At 54.9% G+C, this 21,319-nt stretch overlaps 3 protein-coding genes across 3 annotated transcripts; 1 reads left to right on the top strand and 2 right to left on the bottom strand.

Annotated features, from left to right (window-relative positions):
• Positions 1–7,832: 7,832 nt before the first annotated feature.
• On the top strand, positions 7,833–8,965 carry LOC134422553 (histone H1.10). The gene has a single exon (XM_063164760.1). The coding sequence runs from the start codon at positions 7,889–7,891 to the stop codon at positions 8,543–8,545; it is 657 nt and encodes a 218-aa protein (XP_063020830.1). The 5' UTR covers positions 7,833–7,888; the 3' UTR covers positions 8,546–8,965.
• Positions 8,966–12,044: 3,079 nt separating this feature from the next.
• LOC134422554 (histone H2A type 2-B) lies at positions 12,045–14,361 on the bottom strand. The gene is made up of 2 exons (XM_063164761.1): positions 14,324–14,361; positions 12,045–14,252 (listed from the first exon to the last, which is right to left on the bottom strand). Exon 2 carries the CDS (start codon positions 14,185–14,187, stop codon positions 13,807–13,809), a length of 381 nt encoding a protein of 126 aa, XP_063020831.1. The 5' UTR covers positions 14,188–14,252; positions 14,324–14,361; the 3' UTR covers positions 12,045–13,806.
• Positions 14,362–15,864: 1,503 nt separating this feature from the next.
• On the bottom strand, positions 15,865–21,230 carry HMCES (5-hydroxymethylcytosine binding, ES cell specific). Its single transcript, XM_063164758.1, has 6 exons — positions 21,048–21,230; positions 19,205–19,348; positions 18,751–18,870; positions 18,040–18,206; positions 17,384–17,576; positions 15,865–16,980 (listed from the first exon to the last, which is right to left on the bottom strand). Exons 1-6 carry the CDS (start codon positions 21,228–21,230, stop codon positions 16,774–16,776), a joined length of 1,014 nt encoding a protein of 337 aa, XP_063020828.1. The 3' UTR covers positions 15,865–16,773.
• Between the last annotated feature and the right edge of the window lie 89 nt (positions 21,231–21,319).

The following is a 21,319-nucleotide window of genomic DNA, read 5'->3' as shown; positions in this document are numbered from 1 at the left end:
GCGGCAGGGCGGCTGGGCAGAGCAGGCAGGTGCAGCTGCTGCTCCCGCAGGGCTGGAACGGCTCCTGTGTGATGTGCACACATCAAAGCTGGGGAATCACACAAACACATCTGTGCTGAGGGGCTGCGGGGGGGAGCCGTGCCAAAGGGCTGGAGCTGCGGAGCCCGGGGCGGGCACGGGGCTGGAGCTGCCCGGAGCCCCAGCAGGAGCCTCCTGCCAGCCCAGGGCCTGCCGCTCATCCACCACAGCGGGCTCGGTGCCAGCCCCGGCCCTGCACAGCTGCAGCCCCAAACGGCGGCACCGCCCCAGCCCCAGGTGTGCACAGGGACCCGGGGCCCGCAGGGAAATGTGTGACACAAACACACACTCGGGCTCGGGGTTCTGCAGGGACACCAAAGGAAATGTGTGACACCAACACACACACGGGCTCGGGGTTCTGCAGGGACACCAAAGAAAATGTGTGACACACACACACGGGCTCAGGGTTCTGCAGGGACACCAAAGGAAATGTGTGACACAAACACACACACGGGCTCGGGGTTCTGCAGAGACACCAAAGGAAATGTGTGACACCAACACACACAGGGGTTCTGCCGGGACACCAAAGGAAATGTGTGACACAAACACACACACACGGGCTCGGGATTCTACAGGCGCACCAAAGGAAATGTGTGACACCAACACACACGCGGGCTCGGGGTTCTGCAGGGACACCAAAGGGCTTTAGCTGTTTGCACATCCAAACAGTTACACTGCCAGGAATGTGTGTGTGAAAAACTCCAATCGCTTGTTTTTAAAATTTTATAAGTTTATTAGTAATAAAATGGTTATAAAAATAGTAATACAATTAGAGTAATAATAATTTGGACAAATTGAATTAGGACAATACGAGACAATAGAGACAAAGAGTTACAGACGTCCAGGTACCTTTTCTGGGCAGCACGAGCCCAAAAAAGGACACATGTTAACAGAGGATTAACCCTTAAAAACAATAACCTGTTGCATATTCATACACCTCATCCATGATGCATAAATTCCATTCAAACACAGGATTCTTTCTGGTCACTGTCAACTTCTTCCTTTGAATCCTAACAGTGCCTTCGAGGTGGGAAGAAGTTCATTTCTTCTGATAGGAGGGCAATAAATTCTTGTTCTCTGAAAGATTCAGGTGTCCTGTGGCTGCTATCTCGCTGCAAGTCTTTTCTTTTAAAAAAAGTATCCTACATAGCATAGTTTCAATTTGAACGTTTTTTATAACCTAAAACTATATCTAACACACTACTTAAGAGAATTTATACAGCATTACTTTCTAACACAACACATATAATATTCATTTTAATATTTGCAAAGAGCCAATCATAAAATACGCATTTTTCACAGTGTGTATGTATTTATTTACCAGGACACATCTTTTGGAGAGCAAAACCACAGGAGAAGCAGGAGAGCACAAAGAAGCACAGGCACAGAGTTGTGTGAGTGTGAATTACACAGGCAAATCTCCCAAGGCTCAGAGACAGCATGAGTCATTACAGGTTTCTATTTGAGACACGTGTGGTTGCAGCCTTACCCATGTAAACACATGTAAAATAAAACATCTTTTCCTTCATATACATATAGATACTCAGAAAAGGACAAAAAATTGTCTCACACATAGATATGGCTACACCCACATATACTTTATTTATATATTTATATAAGAAAATTTCAATATTAATTACATGGATATGCACATATACAAAGGTATGTATGTCTTTGTGTTAGTTACTGCCCCCCACACATGGAGAGACAGAGATGATCACACACATTCAGACACATTTTAAATTATTTTATGCTTGTATTTTTATGGGTGTGGGTTTTTTCTCTTTGTCTACACACAGAGATTTTTCTTACTATTTATACACTTCTCTGTGTCTATTTTGTATATATATATAAATATTTTTATATACTTGCATATTATTTCTTTATTACTGTCTGGTCTTTATATAAAAGGGTCATTTACATGCAGCTCTGTATGTGTAGTTTAGCTATTTTTATATTTCTTTGAGAAAGAGAGGAGGGGGAGGGAGACAGAGAAAGAAAATGAAAGGAAATACAGACATGTAAATAAACATCTAATTAAATTGGATGTAGAGATGGATATGGGAACATTTGTGTGTGAGTTGGGAGGGGGAATGACTGGCTCCCTTGTGCTTGCTCCATATATACACATGCATGCAGGCAGAGAATGTATACCCAGATCAATACATGCACACACACACTGCTTATGCATCCCAGATATTACATATGGGGGCAGAAGGGAGGTGGGAGACACCACAGCTTCACACACACACAGATACCCCACATGCATTTTTACAGGGGGAGGGATGTGATGGGGGTATTTTTTACCATGCTCTGTGTAGGTCTTTCTCTCCTTCTTGGGGGAAAAAAATGGGAAGAACATTAGAAAACAGACACACACACAATCAGTTACATAGATAAGAATGAGTTACATATAGAAGTAAATGTTTAAATAAAGTGTGTGTGGCTGGAGACATGGAGAATGCTCTGTGTGTGTGGGTAGTGCATGTGTGCTTCATATTTGTACACATACACATAGGTGTGTGTGTGCAGCAAGAGAAAGACTGAGCAGCTCACAATTTCATTGTATGTATATTAACAATTTCACATATATGTGTATGTGCATGCAGGGAGAGAAAAGGGCATTGTGTATTTTTAAGGATACAGTGTGTGGGTGTGAATATCTCTATATATATATATCTAATTTTATTTATATATATATATATATATATATATATATATGTAATAATATACAGAATTATGTATTGATATATATGTGGATATATAGCAAAACAGATTGTGTCTTAGTATGAACAATCTTGGTGAATATCCATATCCATATCCATGTCCATATCCATATCCATATCCATATCCATATCCATATCCATATCCATATCCATATCCATATCCATATCCATATCCATATCCATATCCATGCAGGAGAGAGGTGAATGAACAGGTCACTCTCTCTGCCCTCCATATATAGTATATATGCAAATTTATGTGTGTGTATAGAAAGGGAAAAATGTTTGTGTGAGAACATCTCTCTCCCTGTAAATGCATATATACCTATGTGTGTGTGTATAAACAAATAAATATATTTCAGGTGAACTTGCATGCAAAAAGCTCTCATCCCTTTCTAAGCACAGATCTATGTAGGCACATGGAGTGAGAGAATTATGCACATTTGTGAACAGCTCACAGGTTCTTGCTCTATAAATATACATGAGTGTGCACAGTGCTTTCTCCAGTTATATATATATATATGCATATATAAAGAGAATTATCTGTGTGAATTAATATATATACACAAATATATGTATGTATATAGGTCTGTTACAAAAAAAAAAGATAACTTCATGGGTGAGAACATATGCATACAGAGAGAATATACATCAGAAAGTGCTGTGTGTGAAAACAGTTCTCTGAACAGCTCAGTGCATGTATATATGCACATCTATAAATATATAGCCTATATAATATAGAAATATACTTTATAAATACCATACTGCTGGATCATCCCCCTAGTATCTAAGTATATATGTATATATATATATATGTATATATATGGAGTGTGTGCATGTGTGTGAAGCAAGAAAGTTGTGTAATTGTATGGAAGAACAGCTGTCTCTCTATAGATACAGGTATATAAATATGTATATCTGTGTGCAGGAAGAGAGGAAGAGAACTGTGAGTGTTAACAGCCCTTTAAGTACAGTACAGAGTGGGAACTGTGGATGAAATCTGTATAATATGTATTTATGCATCTATATACTCATATATAAGGCAAGAGAGAACTGTGTGTGAGAATGGCTCTCACTAGCTCTGCTCATGCGTGCACATATGGAGAGAGAATATATCAACATATGTACATAGATATGCATATATTGATGTATCCCAGGGAGTTTATATGGAGGGGGGGCAGAGAGAGAGAGAGTCGTGGAAACTGTGTTTGTGTGTACGGATTGCTCACTCATTTTGTTATTTATATATGTCTAAATCTACAGATATGGCAAGAGAGAGGATATGTGTGAACAGAGACTATTGTAAGTGTGAACTCTTCACATGGACCATTGCTGAGTGAAGATCTTTGTCTGTGTGTGCATTTATTTATATATAACAAGAGAGAGTTGTGTGTGTGCTGGCACCCAAAGTCTACATGTATAATGTAAAATGTATAATGTATAATGTATGTACAAATATGTAGAGAATTCTGTGAGAAAACAGGCTCTGTCTCCATATAGAAGTACATATATATATACACATATACATATATATAAAACATATATAATGTATATGTAACATATATATATGTTACAGCTTTCTTACAGCTTTATGTACATATATATATATGTTACAGCTTTCTCCCTAAATAGTATATGTATACCCATGTAGTGAGCAAATTATGTGTGTGAACAGCTCTCCCCTACCTCTCTATGTTCTCTTAGAATTATGTGTTAACAGCTGTGTCTATAAGGGGGTGTGTGTATATATATATATATGCATTATACATATCTATACAGGAACAGAAAGGACTGTCATGTGTGAAAACAACTCAGTATAGAGGTATATATGCATATATATGAACAGAGAACAATATGTATAAGCAATGCTCTCTCTAATTATATAGTATAAATTAATATATAGATAATTATTAGAGAACACTCTCTGTACACACGTACACTATACAGAGTCAGTACTGAGTGAGAAGAGCTTGCTCTCTCTCTTTATAATGTATCACATACTGAGAAAGAAGTATACAGAGATTATACAATTATATAGGGCAGGGAGAGAGAGAGTGATAGAAAATGTGTGTGTGTGAGACAACAGGTCTTGCTCTTTTCCTCAGGTATATATGCACATGTATTTATATAGACAGCAATAGAGAATAATGTGTGTGATCAGCTCTCTCTCTGTGTCTCTATGCATACCTATATGGATGTATACAGTGAGAGAAATACTGTGCATGTATTTGTGTGCACACAGAGGGGGAGGAGAAAGGAGTGTGGGAGCTTGTCCCCAGATCAGTCCATATTGCACACATTTTGTATGTATGTCTGTGTGTGCACAGTGAGAATGTTTGAACAGCACGCTCGCTCTCATCCCCTGTTTCTATAAACGCCAATGTGTGGGTATATATAGCCAGAGAGAGCTGCCTGTGAGCCTCTCACACTGCCTCTGTAGATATCTGTGTGTGTATGCATGTATGTGAGAGCTGTGTGTGTCAGCAAGTCTGGCTGTGTCCATGTAAGTGTGTGTGTTCATGTGGGGACAGAATATCTGTGTGTGTCTCTGTGTGTGTTGTGTGTTTGTGTGTGTGTGTGTGTGTCTGTCTGTCTGTGTGTGTTGTGTGTGTGTGTCTCTGTGTGTCTCTGTGTGTGTCTCTGTGTGTCTCTGTGTCTCTCTGTGTGTCTCTGTATCTGTGTGTGTGTCCGTGTCTCTGTGTGTGTCTGTGTGTGTGTCTGTGTGTGTCTCTGTGTGTCTCTGTGTGTGTCTCTGTGTGTGTCTCTGTGTGTCTCTGTGTGTGTCTCTGTGTCTGTGTGTTGTGTGTTGTGTCTGTGTGTGTCTCTGTGTGTGTCTCTGTGTGTCTCTGTATCTGTGTGTCTGTCTGTGTCTCTGTGTGTGTCTGTGTGTGTGTCTGTGTGTGTGTTGAGGCTGTTTTCTCCCATCCTCTGGGTTTCTCTCTCTCTCACACACACAAGCAGCCTCCCCCACCCGTTCTATTCACACACACATATTTCCACGTGTGTGTTCCATTCCCTGCCCTGTCCTTGGAGAGGAGGGAGAGCAGCCCTGACTGACAGCGTTGGCTCTCTGTGCTGGGGGTTGGCGCTGGGTCTCTGTGCTGCTCCCAGGGCTGAGATAGTGCACTCACTGCCCAGCCCTGCTCGCACACCCACCCACCTACACACGTGTATTGTTCTTAAATTTTCATACGTTTATGTCAATTTTTTAAAAATATAGCTATGTCTTTATGTGTATGCATGCACTACATTTATTTTAAATTTACTCTAGCTATCACATTAAACAACAGCTATTAGATATCACACATCTCTAACAGACACAACAGACGCACCAACCACACTCCACAGCCGGCTTAGCTGTAAGCTCCCACCCGGCCACAGGGTTACATTCACACGAGTGCAGGTGTGTGTTTGCATGTTGCACACACGCACACATCATTCACCCCCCGGTGACAGCCGTGCAGGCGGAGGCAGCGCTGTGCTGGGATGCTGCTCGATGCTCCCGCTGCTCCGGGGGTGTCCCGGTGGGGGATGCCGGGGCTGTCTGTGCCCTCTCCGTGCCCGAGCCCCGGCGGCGGGCAGAACTCATCGCAGGGCGCCTGGCACGGCTGCTGGGGGGCACAGCCCCGCTGTTCGGGGGCTCTGTGCTCGGGGTGGGGACAGGACACCCGCTGCGCTTCGGGATGGGCTCGCAGACCCGGCTGGGCAGATCCTGCTGCTCCCGGAGCCCCGGGACCGCGGGGACTCGTCCCGCCGGCGGCGGGGGCTGCGGGCGAGGGAAATGGCGGAGAGAGCCGGGGATGGGGAGAGGGGAGGAGGAGGAAGGGAGGGCGGCGGGGCTGTGTGGGCTCGGCGTGCGTGGGCAGGGGGCGGGTGCGACAGCGTGTGCGGGTGTGCCCGTGTGTGTGTGTGTGTGTGTGCGTGTGCAGGGGTGTGTGCACAGCCGGGCACGCCCCCGTGCCTGTGCCCTGTGCCCCGTGTCCCGGCCCACCCGCGGCGGGGGCACACGGATCCCACTCCCCGGAGCGGGGGGAGCGCCGGGGCTCGGCCTGGGAGGCGTCGTGCACTCCCTTCCCCCTCAGCCGCGTTTCCCCGGTGGGGTTTGGGGAGATGGGGTTAATTATGGAGAATGATGGGGGGGCGGTGTTCCGAGCATCGCCGCTGCCCCCTTCCCCCCCGCCCATGGAAGCTGCGCCTGCAGCGGGGCTGGAGCCCCCCGCCCGCCCCGGAACCACGGCAGGCAGAGGCTGCAGCGGCGGACACGATTCACACACTCCCCCCGCACACACGGCCCCGAGCCCGGCCGGGAGCCTTCCCGGCCCATCCCCAGCCCTACCCCGGCCCCGCCGCGCTTTTCGCATCCTCCTCCGGGAGTGGGGGGGTCACACCGGGCACGCAGGGCTCCCCCGGGGGCCTCCCCGCGTTGACCAGGGGGTGAGGGTCGGTGGGGGGATGGCCCCAGTCGCAGGGGCGGGGACCCCGGCCACGGCGGGGCATCTCGGCGCTGCTGCCGGAGGCCGCGGGAGGGCGTCGCCTGTGTTAGTTCCCTCCGGAGAACCCAGGGCCAGCGCCGCCGCCACCGCCCCCCGGGCCCCGCCGCCTCCCCCCGCCCGCGGAGGCCCCTCTTGGGCGGCGGGTGACGGCGCCGGCGGTGGGCGGGGGAGCCGAGGTGAGGCCCCAGTCGTCGCCGTACTGGGCGCCCCCCTCCTCGCTGCCGCCGCCGCGCCGGCCGCGCCCCCAGAATCTGGGCGGGGGTGCTCGGGCGGCGCTCGGCGGGGGCGGCGGGGGCGGCGGCGGGCGCGGGCCGGGGGGGCGCGGGGCGCGGCGGCGCGGGGGGGCCGGGCGGCGGCGCGGGGGCCCCGCGAGCGAGCCCCAAGAAGCACAAACGGGGCTGGCGGCGGACCAGGCTGTTGTTGTTCTCAGCGTGGTCCGCCCCGCGCCCATATAAGAGGCAGCGGCGGCGCCCGCCCCGGCAGAACGCGCACCGAGTGGAGCCGAGACAGCGCGCTGCGCTCGCCGGGCCCCGCCACGCCGCCGCTGCCCCCGCCCGCCCCCGCGCCGGCCCGCGGCCCGCCACTCCCCGCACCATGTCGGTAGACCTAGAAGAAACCGATCTGCCCATGGCTGAGGCAGAGGAGGCGCCGCTCTCTCCAGAGAAGAAAGCGGCTGCTAAGAAGGCGAAAGGAGGCGGCGGCGCCTCGTTGTCGCCATCGAAGAAAAGGAAGAACAACAAGAAGAAGAACCAGCCGGGCAAATACAGCCAGCTAGTGGTGGAGACGATCCGCAAGCTGGGCGAGCGCAATGGCTCCTCGCTGGCCAAGATCTATAACGAGGCCAAGAAAGTGGCTTGGTTCGACCAGCAGAACGGCAGGACTTACCTGAAGTACTCAATCAAGGCACTGGTACAGAACGACACGCTGCTCCAGGTCAAGGGCACCGGCGCCAACGGCTCCTTCAAGCTCAACAGGAAGAAGCTGGAAGGCGGCGGGGAGGGGGGCGCGGGCAACAGCGCCCACAAGTCCCTCAAGAAGGCGACGGTCTCCTCGACCCGGAGGGCGGAGAAGCCGGCGGCCAAGAGCAAGAAGCCCGAGAAGAAATCGCACAAGAAGGGAGCCAGCAGCGCGGCGGCGAAGAAAGACAAGGGCAAAGCCAAGAAGGCCACCAAGAAGGGAGCCGCGTCCCCCGGGGGCAAGAAGGTGAAGAAGTCGGCAAAGCCCAAGGCGCTCAAGAGCCGGAAGGCATGAGACCGAGGCGCAGGGAGCCTCCCGCCGCCCTCCGGGCTGAGAGCCCCGCGGCACAGACTGCTCTGAGGACAGACCCCAGGGGACCCGCTTTGTCTTTGTGTTGCTGACTCGCCTCCGCAGCCACCGCCGTGCGCGGTGAGCGGGGCTGCGGCCGCCCCAGCGCCCCCCCCTTCCCCTTCTCTGCCGCCTTATTTTGTCCATCCCTTTTCCCCCCATCCCATTCCGCGGCTTTTCCCCGATCGCGCCCTTTTGTTTTCGGCCGTGCCCCTCCCCGCCTGTAGACGGTTCCCGGCCCCCTCCCCGTCCCCCCGGTTCTCGGGGATTTTTCCCGCCCGGTTTCCATAGCAGCCATTTTGCACGGGGCCCCCCCGCGCCACGTGGGCCGGTCCCGCTCCCGCCGCCCGCGCGCGCCCCGCCTGGCCCCGCCCCCCCCGCCGCCCGCACCAAAGGGCCGGGGCGCCCCCTGGCGGCCCGCGAGCGGCCCCGCCGCCATGGCAACGGCCCGGCGCGGGAGCGGCGCCCCCTGGCGGCCGCCGGCCGCACCTGCAATGGCCTTTAATGTTTTTGTATGGGTCTGGGGTGGGAGGGTGGGGAGGGTTTGGGTTAGTGGGGTCGTTTTTTGGTTTCTTTTTTTTCTTTTTTTTTTTCTTTTCATTTATCGTCGTTTCAAATAAATTGGTACAAAACTACTCTCCCGTGTGCTCCCTGCCTGCAGGCGTCAGGGACCGGGCAGGAAGGGGGCTGGTCCCAGGGGGGCTTTCCTGCTGTTCGGGGTCCGTGCGGGTGCCGATGCGCAGAGCCCGCAGCCCGCTCCGAGTGGGGGACAGGAGCAGAGGAAGGAGGGTCCCCGCCACGGAGGCAGGGCAGGAGCGCGATGGTTGCGCAGCTGCGCTCCCGGAGCAGCGGGGCGGGCGCAGCCTCGGCGGACACGGGCAGCACACACACCCCCGCAGCCGGTACCGATCCCCCGCAGCACCCGGCTGGACAGGGCAGCTCCTGGGGCACGGCCCTGGCCCCTCTCCGGGCGGGAGCGTCCCCGGTCCCGCAGCAGGAGCGGCAGCCGGGCACAGCCGGAGCCCCCCCGGCGCTGTCTATTTATAGCGGCCCGGCGCGGTTGCGTAAATCCCGGCGGGATCTGGGCCATCTTGTCCTGCCGGCTGCGGGAGGCACCGAGGGACGAGCGGGCTCATCGCCCTCCGTGCCCCGGGGCTGCCGCAGAGGGGGGACACGCAGGGGCAGCCCAGCCCCGAGCACGGGGCGGAGAGCGGGGCACGGAGGGGTGCAGGGACCGCCAGGCCGGCTCGGTGAGCCCTGGCAGCGCTGCCATCGCCGCAGCTCCCACCCCACAGCACGGCCCTGCCCCGCTGCTGACACAGCCAGGGAGAGTTTCAGCAGCAGCACTGCCCGAGGGATGCTCCAGCCCTGTGCTAGGGAACACAGCATGGATCAGGCCCATTCAGCATCCCCCTGAGCTGATGACAGGGGAGCAGGTGACAGGGACGGCAGCCAGTGGGACCTAGGGACTGTCACACCAGTCCTTTCAGCACCCCTGGGGAAGGCACAGCCCCTTCCTCAGGGCCCCAGTCAGGCCTGCGTTATCCCTTTGTTCCCTGCAGAACAAGCAGGGAGAAGGGAAGCAAGTTTTACTCCCTGAAGAACTGTCTTTTTGCTAATCCAGAAGAGAAGGCAGCCATGCTCCTGGAAGAGACCAGCCCTGGTGTGGCAGAGGCTGCAGCCTCCCTCCAGGGCTGTATTCAGGAGCAGCAGGCCCCATCCTGCTGGCCCACCCCAAGCCTGGGACAGATCTGCTGCACTCTGGCACTGCCCTGCTCTGTGTCCTGAGCCAGCAGCTGCAGCTTTGGGAGGATCAGAGGGGATGCCCTCACCAGGGGCTGGGACACAGGGGCCACCCTGCTCCCCAGGAAGAGAGGCTAAACCCAAGCCCATCTCAGGGCTCAGCTCTCCTTGGCTCTCAGCAGCATGGCAAACTGTAACCATCTCTCCAGGCAGAACAGCAGGCACGTTCCTGTGGGCAGATAAAGGCAGAAACAAGGCAGTGACCCTCCATCTGCCCAGCACAGGGAAGGCAGCAGGGTGACACTGTGCCAGTCCAGCTGGAGCTGCCTTACCTCACAGGCTGGCCCTGCCAGAGCCATGATGCTGGGGCATCCCTGAGCGAGCTCCCTGGGTGCTGCCAGCCGTGAGGAGCGGGCTCTGGAGAGAAACCCAAGCCCTGGGGACTTTGAAGAGGCAGTGACTCATCTCATCCAATGCCAGAGCTGAGGGACACAGCTGGCAGAGACTGTGCTGCACGTGGTGATGCACAGCAGCCTCCCACAGCCGGCAGCTTTCAGCTCCCAGTCTGTGCTCATCCCAGCTTCAGGTACCCAAGGGAACAATCCTGCAGGCTCCCAGCCCTCTCCTTAAGGGAAGCACAGACCAAGAGACCCTTCCAGGCTCACCTGACCTCTGGGGAAGGCTCTGCTCCTTCACATGAGCTCTGGTGCTATGAAGCATTCAGAAGAGCCAGGACCAGTGTCAGCCCTCCAGAAAGGACAGGACCTGTCCCTGAAGCTGCAGGCTTGACCACATTTATTCCAGCTTTAAAGACCAAGACTTCCAAATCTGTTGGTCACAACAGAGTTCAGCTGTGAAGTTTACGAGGTGATAAAGGCCAAGCACTTCAGCAATGCTTGCTGTGACAGACAGGATTTCCTTCGGTCTGCCTTGCACCATCCCAGCTTCCCCAGCTGGGCTGTCACATGCCAGCAGAGGCAGCTGAGAACCCGGCTGGAGCTCAGTGTGGAGGGCACTGTGTGCCACCAGCACCCAGGGAGGCTGCAAGCGCTGGGCAGCAGCGCCCGTGCTGGCAGGGCAGCTGGTGACACTGCCCTGCAGGGACCTGCCCAGCACCCACACCTCCCACAGCCCTGCACAGACCAACCCAACACCACTGGGAGCCATCCAAGCTTCCCACAACCCTTACTCCTCCCTAACACCCAAACAGGGCGCAGCACTGGTGCAGAGCATCTCCAGAACAGCCACCTGGGAATGTCCAACAACGGGGAGGGTGTGAGGGTAGCAAACAGCCTTGCAGCTCCAGGCTCCTTCCTTCCCTCCAGATCTCTGAAGGGAATTTTCTCTCTCTGCAAGGTCACCCAAAGGCTCCTGGAGCACCTCAGCTCTGGGGAGGGTCCTGGGTCCAGCCTCACTCCTCCTCCTCCCCTGCACCCAGGCAGGAGCAGCTGAAGCTTCCTGGCACTTGTGACAGAGCAAGCAGGCAGTGTGGCATCCCCACAGCAGGGAAAGGAACCACACAGCAGCATTATCTTCTCTCAGGGCAGCAAAAGGCTCCCTGTCTGTGTGAAGGGCAAACCCACAGTCTGGCAGTGGTCCTGTCTGGTGTTTTACCAGTCCTTCCCCTTGCAGAGCACAGAGCCCAGACACCAGAGCCTGCCAGATCCCATGGGTTTGGTGAGGTGACAAGACACAGCACATGTAAAAGCATTCAACAGGGAACCAGTTTAATCAGATATCAGGTTTGCGCCATTCTTTTCAGAATCACAAGTTCTGCATTTTTCTAAGAAATACAAAGCACTCTCAGGTTGACAGAATGCTGGTCCTGGAGAAAACAAGAGGGAGAGAACAAGACACTAGGATACAGACACTAGGATACGGGGCAGCAGGAAGGAACCTGCTCATCCCCACCTGGCTGATGGCAACAGCCTGCAGGAGGCAGAGAGCTCCCAGGGGGTCTGTGCCCTGCTGTCCCCAGCCCAGTGGGACATAGGACACCTCCAGATCCCCACCAGCACCACACCAATGCACACACCCCAATGGAAAACCCCTGCATTAACCAGCTGACAAGCATCCAGGTTCTACTCTAGGTAACATTAAACTCAGATCCAGGGTAAGATACTTCATCCACAAGATTAACAGATGATTCAATAGGTTGAACACATGCTACTTACAGCACATAAATAGAAGATACTCTTTTTTTTTTTTTTTTTTACTTAAAAATCGTGTGATGAAGGTCTAGGTGGGACTGCCTCGACACTGCTGCATGCACATGAATATCAGCCTCACAGAAGCAGGAAAGCTGTCTCTGCATCACCTATTCACGGGGTCACGGGACAGCTATCCTGCCCCCATGCTCAACATTAGCCACACAGCCAGGAAATAAACACGGCACTAGCCAGGAGTGGGCTTTAATACAAACTCTAGTGCTTTTCAGAAGAAATATTAATCCATAAAGGGTTACAGTTAACAGATATCATCATCACTTTTATTTCTCAGAGCCAGAAATAGTGCTGAACAAACAAACAACAACAAAAAAAAGAGACAGAGTATGTAATTTCCAGAAGTGCAACCAGGGTACAGGGCAGCTCTCAGCGAGACGAAGGGCTTGTGCAGCTGGGAGAGGAGGGGAGCCATGGCAGAAGATGGCAGCTCCCGCTCCCGGCGGGCGCCTGACCTTGCGACGCTCTCCGAGGGGATTTGTCACCGCAGCCTCCACCCCACCCTGCACCGGGACCCACGGCTGTGGGAACACCGAACACCCACCGAGCCACGGAGCTGCGGGGAGGTGGCTTTACAGGGATGTACCCAAAAATAGAGACCTTAAAATAAATAGGACTAAAGCTTCTTTACAGTAGGCAATGCACTAGTTTTACCATGAACAAAACTAAGACTAACAGCCACTCCTTGCCAATGGAGAAACTTTTTCTCCTCTTCACGTTTTCCAGCCCCCTGCCCTCGCAGCTGCAGTGCGGCCAGGACGGCATTGCTGAGGATGGAGGCGGGGGCACGGCAGCAGCGAGCGCACACCGGGGCGAGCAGGGGGGGCCCTGCACGGTCCCGGGGCTGGCGGAGGGGAGAGGCAGCCGGGGGTGCCCGCGTCCATCCCTGGGCCAGCTACACCAATGCTCAGCAGCTACCGGCAGCTCTGCACCGTGACCCAACCGCACGGCTCCAGATGGCACCGCTGCCAGCAACTGCGACCCAGCTGCCTCCTCCAACACCACTTCTTCCAGGGGGAAGAGAGGCAGAGTGGGGGCACAAGCAGGGCCTGACCTCACCCATGCTCACCCGGCACCGTGCCACGGCCCAGGCCAGAGGGGCAGTGAAGGGCTGGTGGGTGCTGCCAGGGCTCACCACCCGGCCAGCGCCGAGGGGCAGGACGGGGAACCGCAGCCCCGGCGGGAGGAGAGGTGAGGCAGTGGTGACAAGGGAGCTGGGGGCGGGGGGACGGGGGGCAGCGCTCACTTCTTGGAGCTCTGCGTCTTCTTGGGCAGCAGCACGGCCTGGATGTTGGGCAGGACGCCGCCCTGGGCGATGGTCACGCCGCCCAGCAGCTTGTTGAGCTCCTCGTCGTTGCGGATGGCGAGCTGCAGGTGCCGCGGGATGATGCGCGTCTTCTTGTTGTCGCGGGCCGCGTTGCCCGCCAGCTCCAGGATCTCAGCCGACAGGTACTCCAGCACGGCCGCCAGGTACACCGGCGCCCCGGCGCCCACCCTCTCCGCGTAGTTACCCTTGCGCAGCAGCCGGTGCACCCGCCCCACGGGGAACTGCAGCCCGGCCCGCGACGAGCGCGACTTGGCCTTGGCCCGCGCCTTTCCGCCGGACTTCCCCCGGCCCGACATGGCCGGCAGGCAGCGGCCCCTCGCCCCCGCCTCTCGAGCAGCGCCCGCACAGAGAGTCCCGGCGCCTGCGGGGAGACAAACGCCGTTACACCGCGCGGGGCCCGCGCCGTCCCCGCCCGCGCCGCGCCGCCCTTACCGCAAGCGCTCCCGCCGCTCCGCGCTACGCGCCGCCCGCCGCCGCACTGCCCGGCCCGCCACCGCCGCGCCGCGGATATCGCTGCCCGCCCGCCGCACGCCGCCTCCCATTGGCCAGCGCCGCTGCCGCCACGGCGCTGATTGGCTATCGTGCCGATCCCTGATTTGCATAGGGCTCCCGGCGCCCCGGCTCCGCCGCGGGCCGGCGCCCAGGGCGGGCGGCGAGGCGGCTCTGCCTGCGCTCGGTCAGCCCCGAGGCCCGCCGGGGCTCCTGCACCCTCCAGCTGCTTCTGGCGGCCTCGGGGCCCAGGATGGAGGGACGGGTGTTGGCCCGAGCGCCCGTGAATGTCTCGGCAGCCGTGCCCGTTTGCCTTGGCCAAACCCCCAGGCCCTTCCTTGGTCAGCGGGATGTCTCTCCTGGGAGGGTACCAAAGTCTGCGGGCGAGGGCGATGCTATGGGGAAAGGGCAACCCCCAGCGAGTACCACCCGCCCTTGTCTCCCCAGGTATCAAAGGGGAAAGTTTCTCCCTAACCAGTTTCTGTGGACAGGCCAGGTTGACTGTGGTCATTGCTGCACCAGGTTAGTGGAACTGCCTCAAACAGCCTTGGGCGAGCAGCCAGACTCCAGTTTAAGGGTGATATAGCTCAGCAATAACACATCCTCATTAAACACTCAGTGTAGGGGTTTTTTTGGCCATGCTGGTGGGTGCTCACAGTCTGGAGGGAGATAACCTGTACCCTGTGCCTTTGCATCGCCCCTGCATCCCCAGGGGAAGGATTATGTTCTCCAGAGCTGGGTAAGTTGAGCATCCCTCCACTCGTGCTCAGCATCTTCACTCCCTCCACAGCAATTGGAGACCTGAAATGAATTCCAGATGAGCTGGTGACCTTTAGAAAAGCTTCATCTGCAGTTAGCACTGACTAGGCTGGGGCAGCTGAGCAGCTCATGCTGGAACAGCAAGGGGCAGGCAGGGAGAGGAACCTCCCGTTGTGGCTCTTGCAAGGACAGGCATCAAGGTGACAGTGCCAGCAGCTGAAGGTCTGTTCTGGCAGGAGCTGCTAATACAGTGATTCTCTTGCCTCAAGTCATGGTGACAGCGATGAGGAGCCAGCTAGCAACAGGCTCTCTGGATAGAAATCCTAATCCCAGCTTCCCCTAAGTCATGAAACCAGTGCTCAGCTGCCTCCGGAGCACATGAGGGATTCAGGGGCAGATTTCATTCCAAGAGCACTTGGGTCTCCCCAGGTGTCCACCCTGTGGCTCCTGCCCTGGCTCTGCTGTCCCTCCCCAGGGACAGACTCAGCTACAGCCACCCTTGCAGCTCCCCAGGGACAGATGACTAGAGGAGTCCCAGAGTCACTCCTCAGGGAATATTTACCACTGGCAAATGGACAAGATCCACCAACCTGGCCTTGCAGAGCTCAGATCCTGAGAGCTCAGCAGTGGGAAGGCGCTTGGATCCTCAGCAGATGGAGAGGAGCTGGGGCTGCAGTGGGCAAGAGGGCACAGACACACACATGGACAAGGGCACGGCACAGCCAGCCAGTGAAGCCCATTTTATTGTTTCCAACACAAAGGAAGCACTGATTTCTAGCAAGGATTTCAGTGTGTGTAAGGCTTTTGGTCTGTAACATCTGGCTCTGTTTACAAAATCCCTGACCTCAAAAGCAACGGCCCTATGCTGTTCTGTAATGGCACTTAGGTTATCTGGGCTTTAATGACTGGCTGCCTTTTCAAATAAGGCAGAGTGCATCCCTCCCCAGATCAAGGAAATCCTCTCTAAGTCTTCAAATCCCATTAACAAAATGATTGTACAAACAACGTGACAGACACTGGTTCCACAGCAGGGAAACCTAAACCAGGTCCAGTTCCTCCCTGTGCCACTTGAACATCTCCCTGTTCAGGAGCCATGAATGCACATAGCAATGCTGGTGCAGATCTTCCCAGCCTGGGGCTTCCTCATAATATTCACTGCTCGTTCCTCAGCACTGCAGCCATCTTTTGAGGGCAAGAGCATTGGAAAGGAATTGGTACAGAATCAGTGTGGAATTAAGTGGAAAAGAGGTAAAAGTTTAACACCAAAAAAGAGAAGAGAAAACCAAACAGAAAGAGACATGAACTATGAACATTGTCAGGAGCCAGAATGCCTCCCCAGCAGGCTGAGATGCTTCTCAGGGCTCTCAGAGCTTGTCTCCCTGCATGACTGGCAGGGAGGGAGGCCACAACAGGTTATATTCACTCCCATCAGCACAAGACAAAGCTAAAATCTTTACAGACATCAACCTTTAACAAAACACAAAGAACACAGATAACAACCTAGAGCAGCAGAACAACACCTGAGAGGTTTGGACGATTTCAACACCAGTCTGCAAAGCCTTCCAAAAATACCATTTCTCACTCTGCTTAGGAAATCAGGGGTAAAAGAGATGGCCAGCCATCTCAGCTGGTGCCTAAGCCTTGTGCTTCTTTGCAGGTGGCTGTCCCTGCTTCCCCAGCCACTGCTGCAGGACATCTGCGCTGGTTTTCTTGGGCGAAGGGCTCTGGATGAACTGACTTGTCCACTTGGGCAAATCGTTTTCTTTCTTCTGGGGAGAGCTCTCTTGGGATTTTTTTAACCAGCCCAGCATCCCTTTGTTGCTTGGGGTGGCTTTCACCTCCTGCATAGACAAAAGACAGTGAGAAGCACAGAGGGAGCAGGGCAGGCAGCCAGCTGCAAGAGCTGGTCCAGAGCAGGATGTGGAGGCTGGAGCAATAGCCCTGCCTGCAACCAAGCACATCTGTGGGAGGTTCCCCAGACTGCTGTGAACAGGCTTGTTCCAAGACCCATTTCACATGGAATTTGCCTCATTTGGCAGCAAAATCCTGGCATGGGCTGCCAGTTTTATTTTTGGAAGCAGAGGGAAGGGAATCTGTCCAGGGCTCAGCACTCCAGCATCAAGCACGGGCATGCTCTGCAGACACTGCCTACTGTCACTCCTCCTGCAGCCTGGCAGCTCTGACCCAGCTCAGAGACATCCTCGTGGCTGAGCTCCCCTCTGCCAAGCCCCCAGCAGCACCCACCTTCTTGGCTCCCAGCTCTATGGCTGCAACACACTCGGGCGTGTTGTTGCGGATGTTGTTGACAAAGGTGGACACTGGGTGGAAAACAATGTTCTCTGTGGGCTGGATGAGTTTAACAGCTTCTTGGGTCGGCACTTCAGCAAAGTCCAGCCATTTCCTGATGGCTTCATCCCCATCCAGGATGGCTGGCATCCTAAGGGATAAGACAGTTGGAGCCAAAGCTCAGCAGCAATATGTCAGTGTGGTGGCAAAAGCCAGACTTTTGAGCCAGCAAGGAGCTGGCATCTAGGGGGAAACAGGAAAAACTGAAGCAGCAGAATGCTCTTCTGCAAGGCAGAGTGTGCATTCACTTCATCCAGGTAGCTGATTTGCTGGAAGAGGCAGAGGGGTTGACTGCCAGGCCCTGATCAGGCAGGAGAACCAGTTCCAGAAAGTGATCCAATTCCAACTGCCATCCACAGAGCACAGAGATGGTGATTTATGGAAAGGGCATGAGCTGGTGGCCCAAAATGAGTCAGTAATGTAGCACTTCTCCCCTAGAGCAAGAGGAGGCTGCTGCAGTCCATGCCTGTGTGCTGCCACACTGGAGTCTAGAGGTGCAGGTCTCCTACTTTATCCCCCTCCACCCTGCAACCCCCTTGCCTGCTCTCACTTGCCTGTGATGGATGAAGCTCACATCCTTGGAAGCATCCACAGTGATGATGGTGTAAGTGTACAGCATTTCTCCTCCTCCTGGTGGCTCCCAGCAGTCGAAAATCCCAGCCATAGTAAGCAACCTCCATCCTTTCCATTCTTCATCTCCCTCTGTCTCCTTGTCTGTCTCCTGCAGGAGAGAGGCCCCATTGTCCTGGTCACCAGGGGTAAGCCAAAGCAGCACAGATCTGCCAGTGCTGAGGCAGGTCAGTGATTCAGATCTGAGTCATGATCACAACTAATCTGAGGCTCTCCAGGAGTCTTTTTACTGATCTGAGGTGACTCCAGGAGAGGCACCAGGACCCTCATCTTCCCACAGGCAAGCCAGTGCTCTCCTCCCCGTCTGAATATCCCAGCCACCGGTTCAGCCCAATGAAAGAGGTAGTGAAACTCCCAGCCCAGTCCCCTGTGAGCCACACTGCCCGCCCATGCAAATATCCGCACGTGGGGAGCAGTGACCGTGACGGCAGGGACGCTGTGCCACCTTTCACAGCCCGGAGACCGCTGCGATGGGGACCGCCAGCCACAGGGGGTGACAGAGTGCCGAGCCAGCACAGAGCACGGCCCTGCTGGATGGGCAGAGCAGGAGGGAAGCGGCCTTTTCCCCAGGCGGCTGCAGGGAGCAGGGGCCAGAGCTGGGTGCAAGTGCTCAGACACAGCAAGGGACTCCATACCGTGGCATCCTTGCTCTGGGGGAAGTAGATGAAATAGGGCTGCTTCCCCCCACTCTGCTGCTGCCACTCGTAGAAGCCATCGGCCAGGACCACGCAGCGCTTGCCCTTGAGGAGAGCACCCTGGGGAGAGACAGCACAAGTGAGCAGTGAGCAGCAGCCCCAGGCAGCCTGCAATGGCAGAAGGGCTCCTGCAACCACCCAGCCCTCTCACTCCCTCCCAGGACTTTCCTGAATTCCTGGGATGCACAAATGTCACCAGCAGTGCTATCCTGAGCTTTTCCAGTAAGTGCCTTTTCAGTTCTTTGTTTTAGTGAAACCCCTAGCTTTGCAGTACAGGGACTTGATCCCTGTGCAATGGCAAGTGGTGACCAGTGCTTGCCCAGCAGATGTTTCTGCCCTGGTTTTGCTGACTACAGGATTTTTGAGGCAGGACGCAAAGGTGGCAGCAGCTCACCTTGTAGGAGGACTTGCTCAGCATGGTATCGCTGCGGCAGTTGGAGGTGTTGAACTGCAGTTTGGAGGGGTTGTCCTGCTTGAACCAGGAGGGCACCAGGCCCCAGCGCATGTCCATGAGCACCCGCTCCGAGGAGTCAGCATCCTTTGAACAGAGAAACACCTCAGGTCAGAGCAATGTCACAGAGACCACGAGCATCCCCACAGCTTCAGAGAGGTGTTTTGGCAAGTCCTGTGGAAGTGGCTTTGCCCCCTAAAAGTGGGGATCTGGCCAGCATCTCTGCCAAGAGACAAGCTGGGGCTCACTGCCCCTCCAAGCCATGCAGAAATAGCCACTAATTATAACCCTTTGCATATCCTTAACAGCCTTCATGTAAGAATCAATCTTCAGCAGAAAGCACATGAATATTTTGTAGGAATAAAGAACTGTCTCTGTGGGACTTACCCAACTCTCTGGAAGAATTAACACAGCTTCTTTTTAGTGGAAATGGCTGGAGACATGAACTCCAGAGCTCTTGAGTAAACAGCCACGTCAGGCTGGTGTCAAAGTCCTCAAAGCCTCCCCTGGTGACACCGAAAATCCCAAAGGGGCAAAAACCTCATTTTCATTTTAATAATGTGATTTCTGCTGACCTGGTGCACTTTCACTGCTTGTGCTTTGCATATTACCTGCCTTTGGACAATGGAAACAGTTTGTGGCTTTCGATTCTCCCCCAGGCTGCTCTCACTTTCTGCCCACATCTGCCAGTGCTGGGCTGTTTGCTCCCAGAGGACTGCAGCAGACACACACAAACACACCTACTATAGCTGTGTGTATGCAGGGACGTGTATGTGTGCAGTTCTGTGAAGTCCTTCAGAGGTCCCTCAGGGTAGGAGTGGCAAAAAGGGACACCCTGCACAGCACCAGCATCCCAACAACGTGAACAGCAATGGACAACTAAGCAAGTGTCTGTCTGTGACCTGTACCACACTCCCTGCCCCATATGCTTCTGCTCCATCAGCTCACTGCCTGCTCTCAGGGGCATGTGGGACCCCTAAAGCAGGAAAGGAGGGCATGAGGCTGATGGCATTGCCCAGGGCACTCCTGAGAGGTCCCACCGAGGCTCCCAGACTAACCCGCTCACCGGTGCCAGTAACAGCTGCGAAGTGCAGCTGCCCCCGCAGCTGGGGAGGGAGAGCAGAGCGGTCCAGACCGGGGTGTTCCGACTGAGCACACCCCGTTTCACCCCGCCGAACGCCAAAGAGCAGCAGTTGGCCGGGCACCCCTTGTGTGTGAAACCAAACGAGCAGCATCAACAGCCGTAGAGGCTGCCCAGGTTGTCCGGGGGGGGTCAGATAAGGCTTAAATTATGCAGGACAACAGTCACCACAGGTGTGCAGCTACTGTCCTGCTCGGGAGTTGAGATTTTCTTTTTCTCTCTACTCTCTCCTACTAACAATGTGACCTGGACACATCCGCAGAGTTATGAAATCAAAAAAAAAAAAAAAAAAAAAAAAGGTGCCTCAGGAAAGCCAATTCAAAGCAGAGCAATTACAGACACTTGCAAAAAAACTCTACTAAGGTTAAGCACTTATACAAATTTTTGCAGAACACATAAACACTGTGGTGGAAACACGATTCCCCTCCTCCTTCTGAACATGTAAATATTAACAAGAAGCGACATTTCAGCAATTAGAAAATTCAATACCTGCCACGTACAGCAAAGCGAAACGAAACAAACCACGGCCGTTCAGAGCGAGTCCCTCACCCCCGGGAGGCACGGCCTCCTTCCCTCCGCTCCGCTGTGAGCTGCAGGATGCCCAGCCCCCGCCCCCGCCGGGACGCGGCCCCAGGGAGGGGATACCTGCTGGAGGTGGCGGCGGGAGAGCAGCACGGGGCCGCTGGACTGCGGGCCCTTGTTGTAGGAGGGCTGGTAGCGCTCCTGCCGCACCCACTCGGGCTGCCGCTGCCGGCCCCGGCGGTCGCGGTAGGCGCAGGCCCGGCGCAGGTTGTCGGCGGCCAGCGAGCAGGCGGTGCGGCCGCACATCGCTCCCGCCCGCTCTGCGGGGCACCGCGCTCCGCTCCGCTCCCGCCCGCCCCGGGGAGGGGCTGCGGCCGCGGACAGCGCCGGCCCCC

Source organism: Melospiza melodia, chromosome 10, assembly GCF_035770615.1.
Source record: "Melospiza melodia melodia isolate bMelMel2 chromosome 10, bMelMel2.pri, whole genome shotgun sequence".
Classification (NCBI taxonomy): domain Eukaryota; kingdom Metazoa; phylum Chordata; class Aves; order Passeriformes; family Passerellidae; genus Melospiza; species Melospiza melodia.
This window is presented reverse-complemented; position numbering and strand designations above follow the sequence as displayed.

Coding starts and splice junctions, on each gene's coding strand:
- HMCES (XM_063164758.1), bottom strand. CDS start 21,230: ATGTGCGGCCGCACCGCCTGCTCGCTGGCCGCCGACAACCTGCGCCGG. Junction 18,207..18,750: donor CCCAGAGCAAGGATGCCACG/GTATGGAGTCCC, acceptor TCTCTCCTGCAG/GAGACAGACAAGGAGACAGA. Junction 17,577..18,039: donor GTGAGCTTCATCCATCACAG/GCAAGTGAGAGC, acceptor CTTATCCCTTAG/GATGCCAGCCATCCTGGATG.
- LOC134422554 (XM_063164761.1), bottom strand. CDS start 14,187: ATGTCGGGCCGGGGGAAGTCCGGCGGAAAGGCGCGGGCCAAGGCCAAG.
- LOC134422553 (XM_063164760.1), top strand. CDS start 7,889: ATGTCGGTAGACCTAGAAGAAACCGATCTGCCCATGGCTGAGGCAGAG.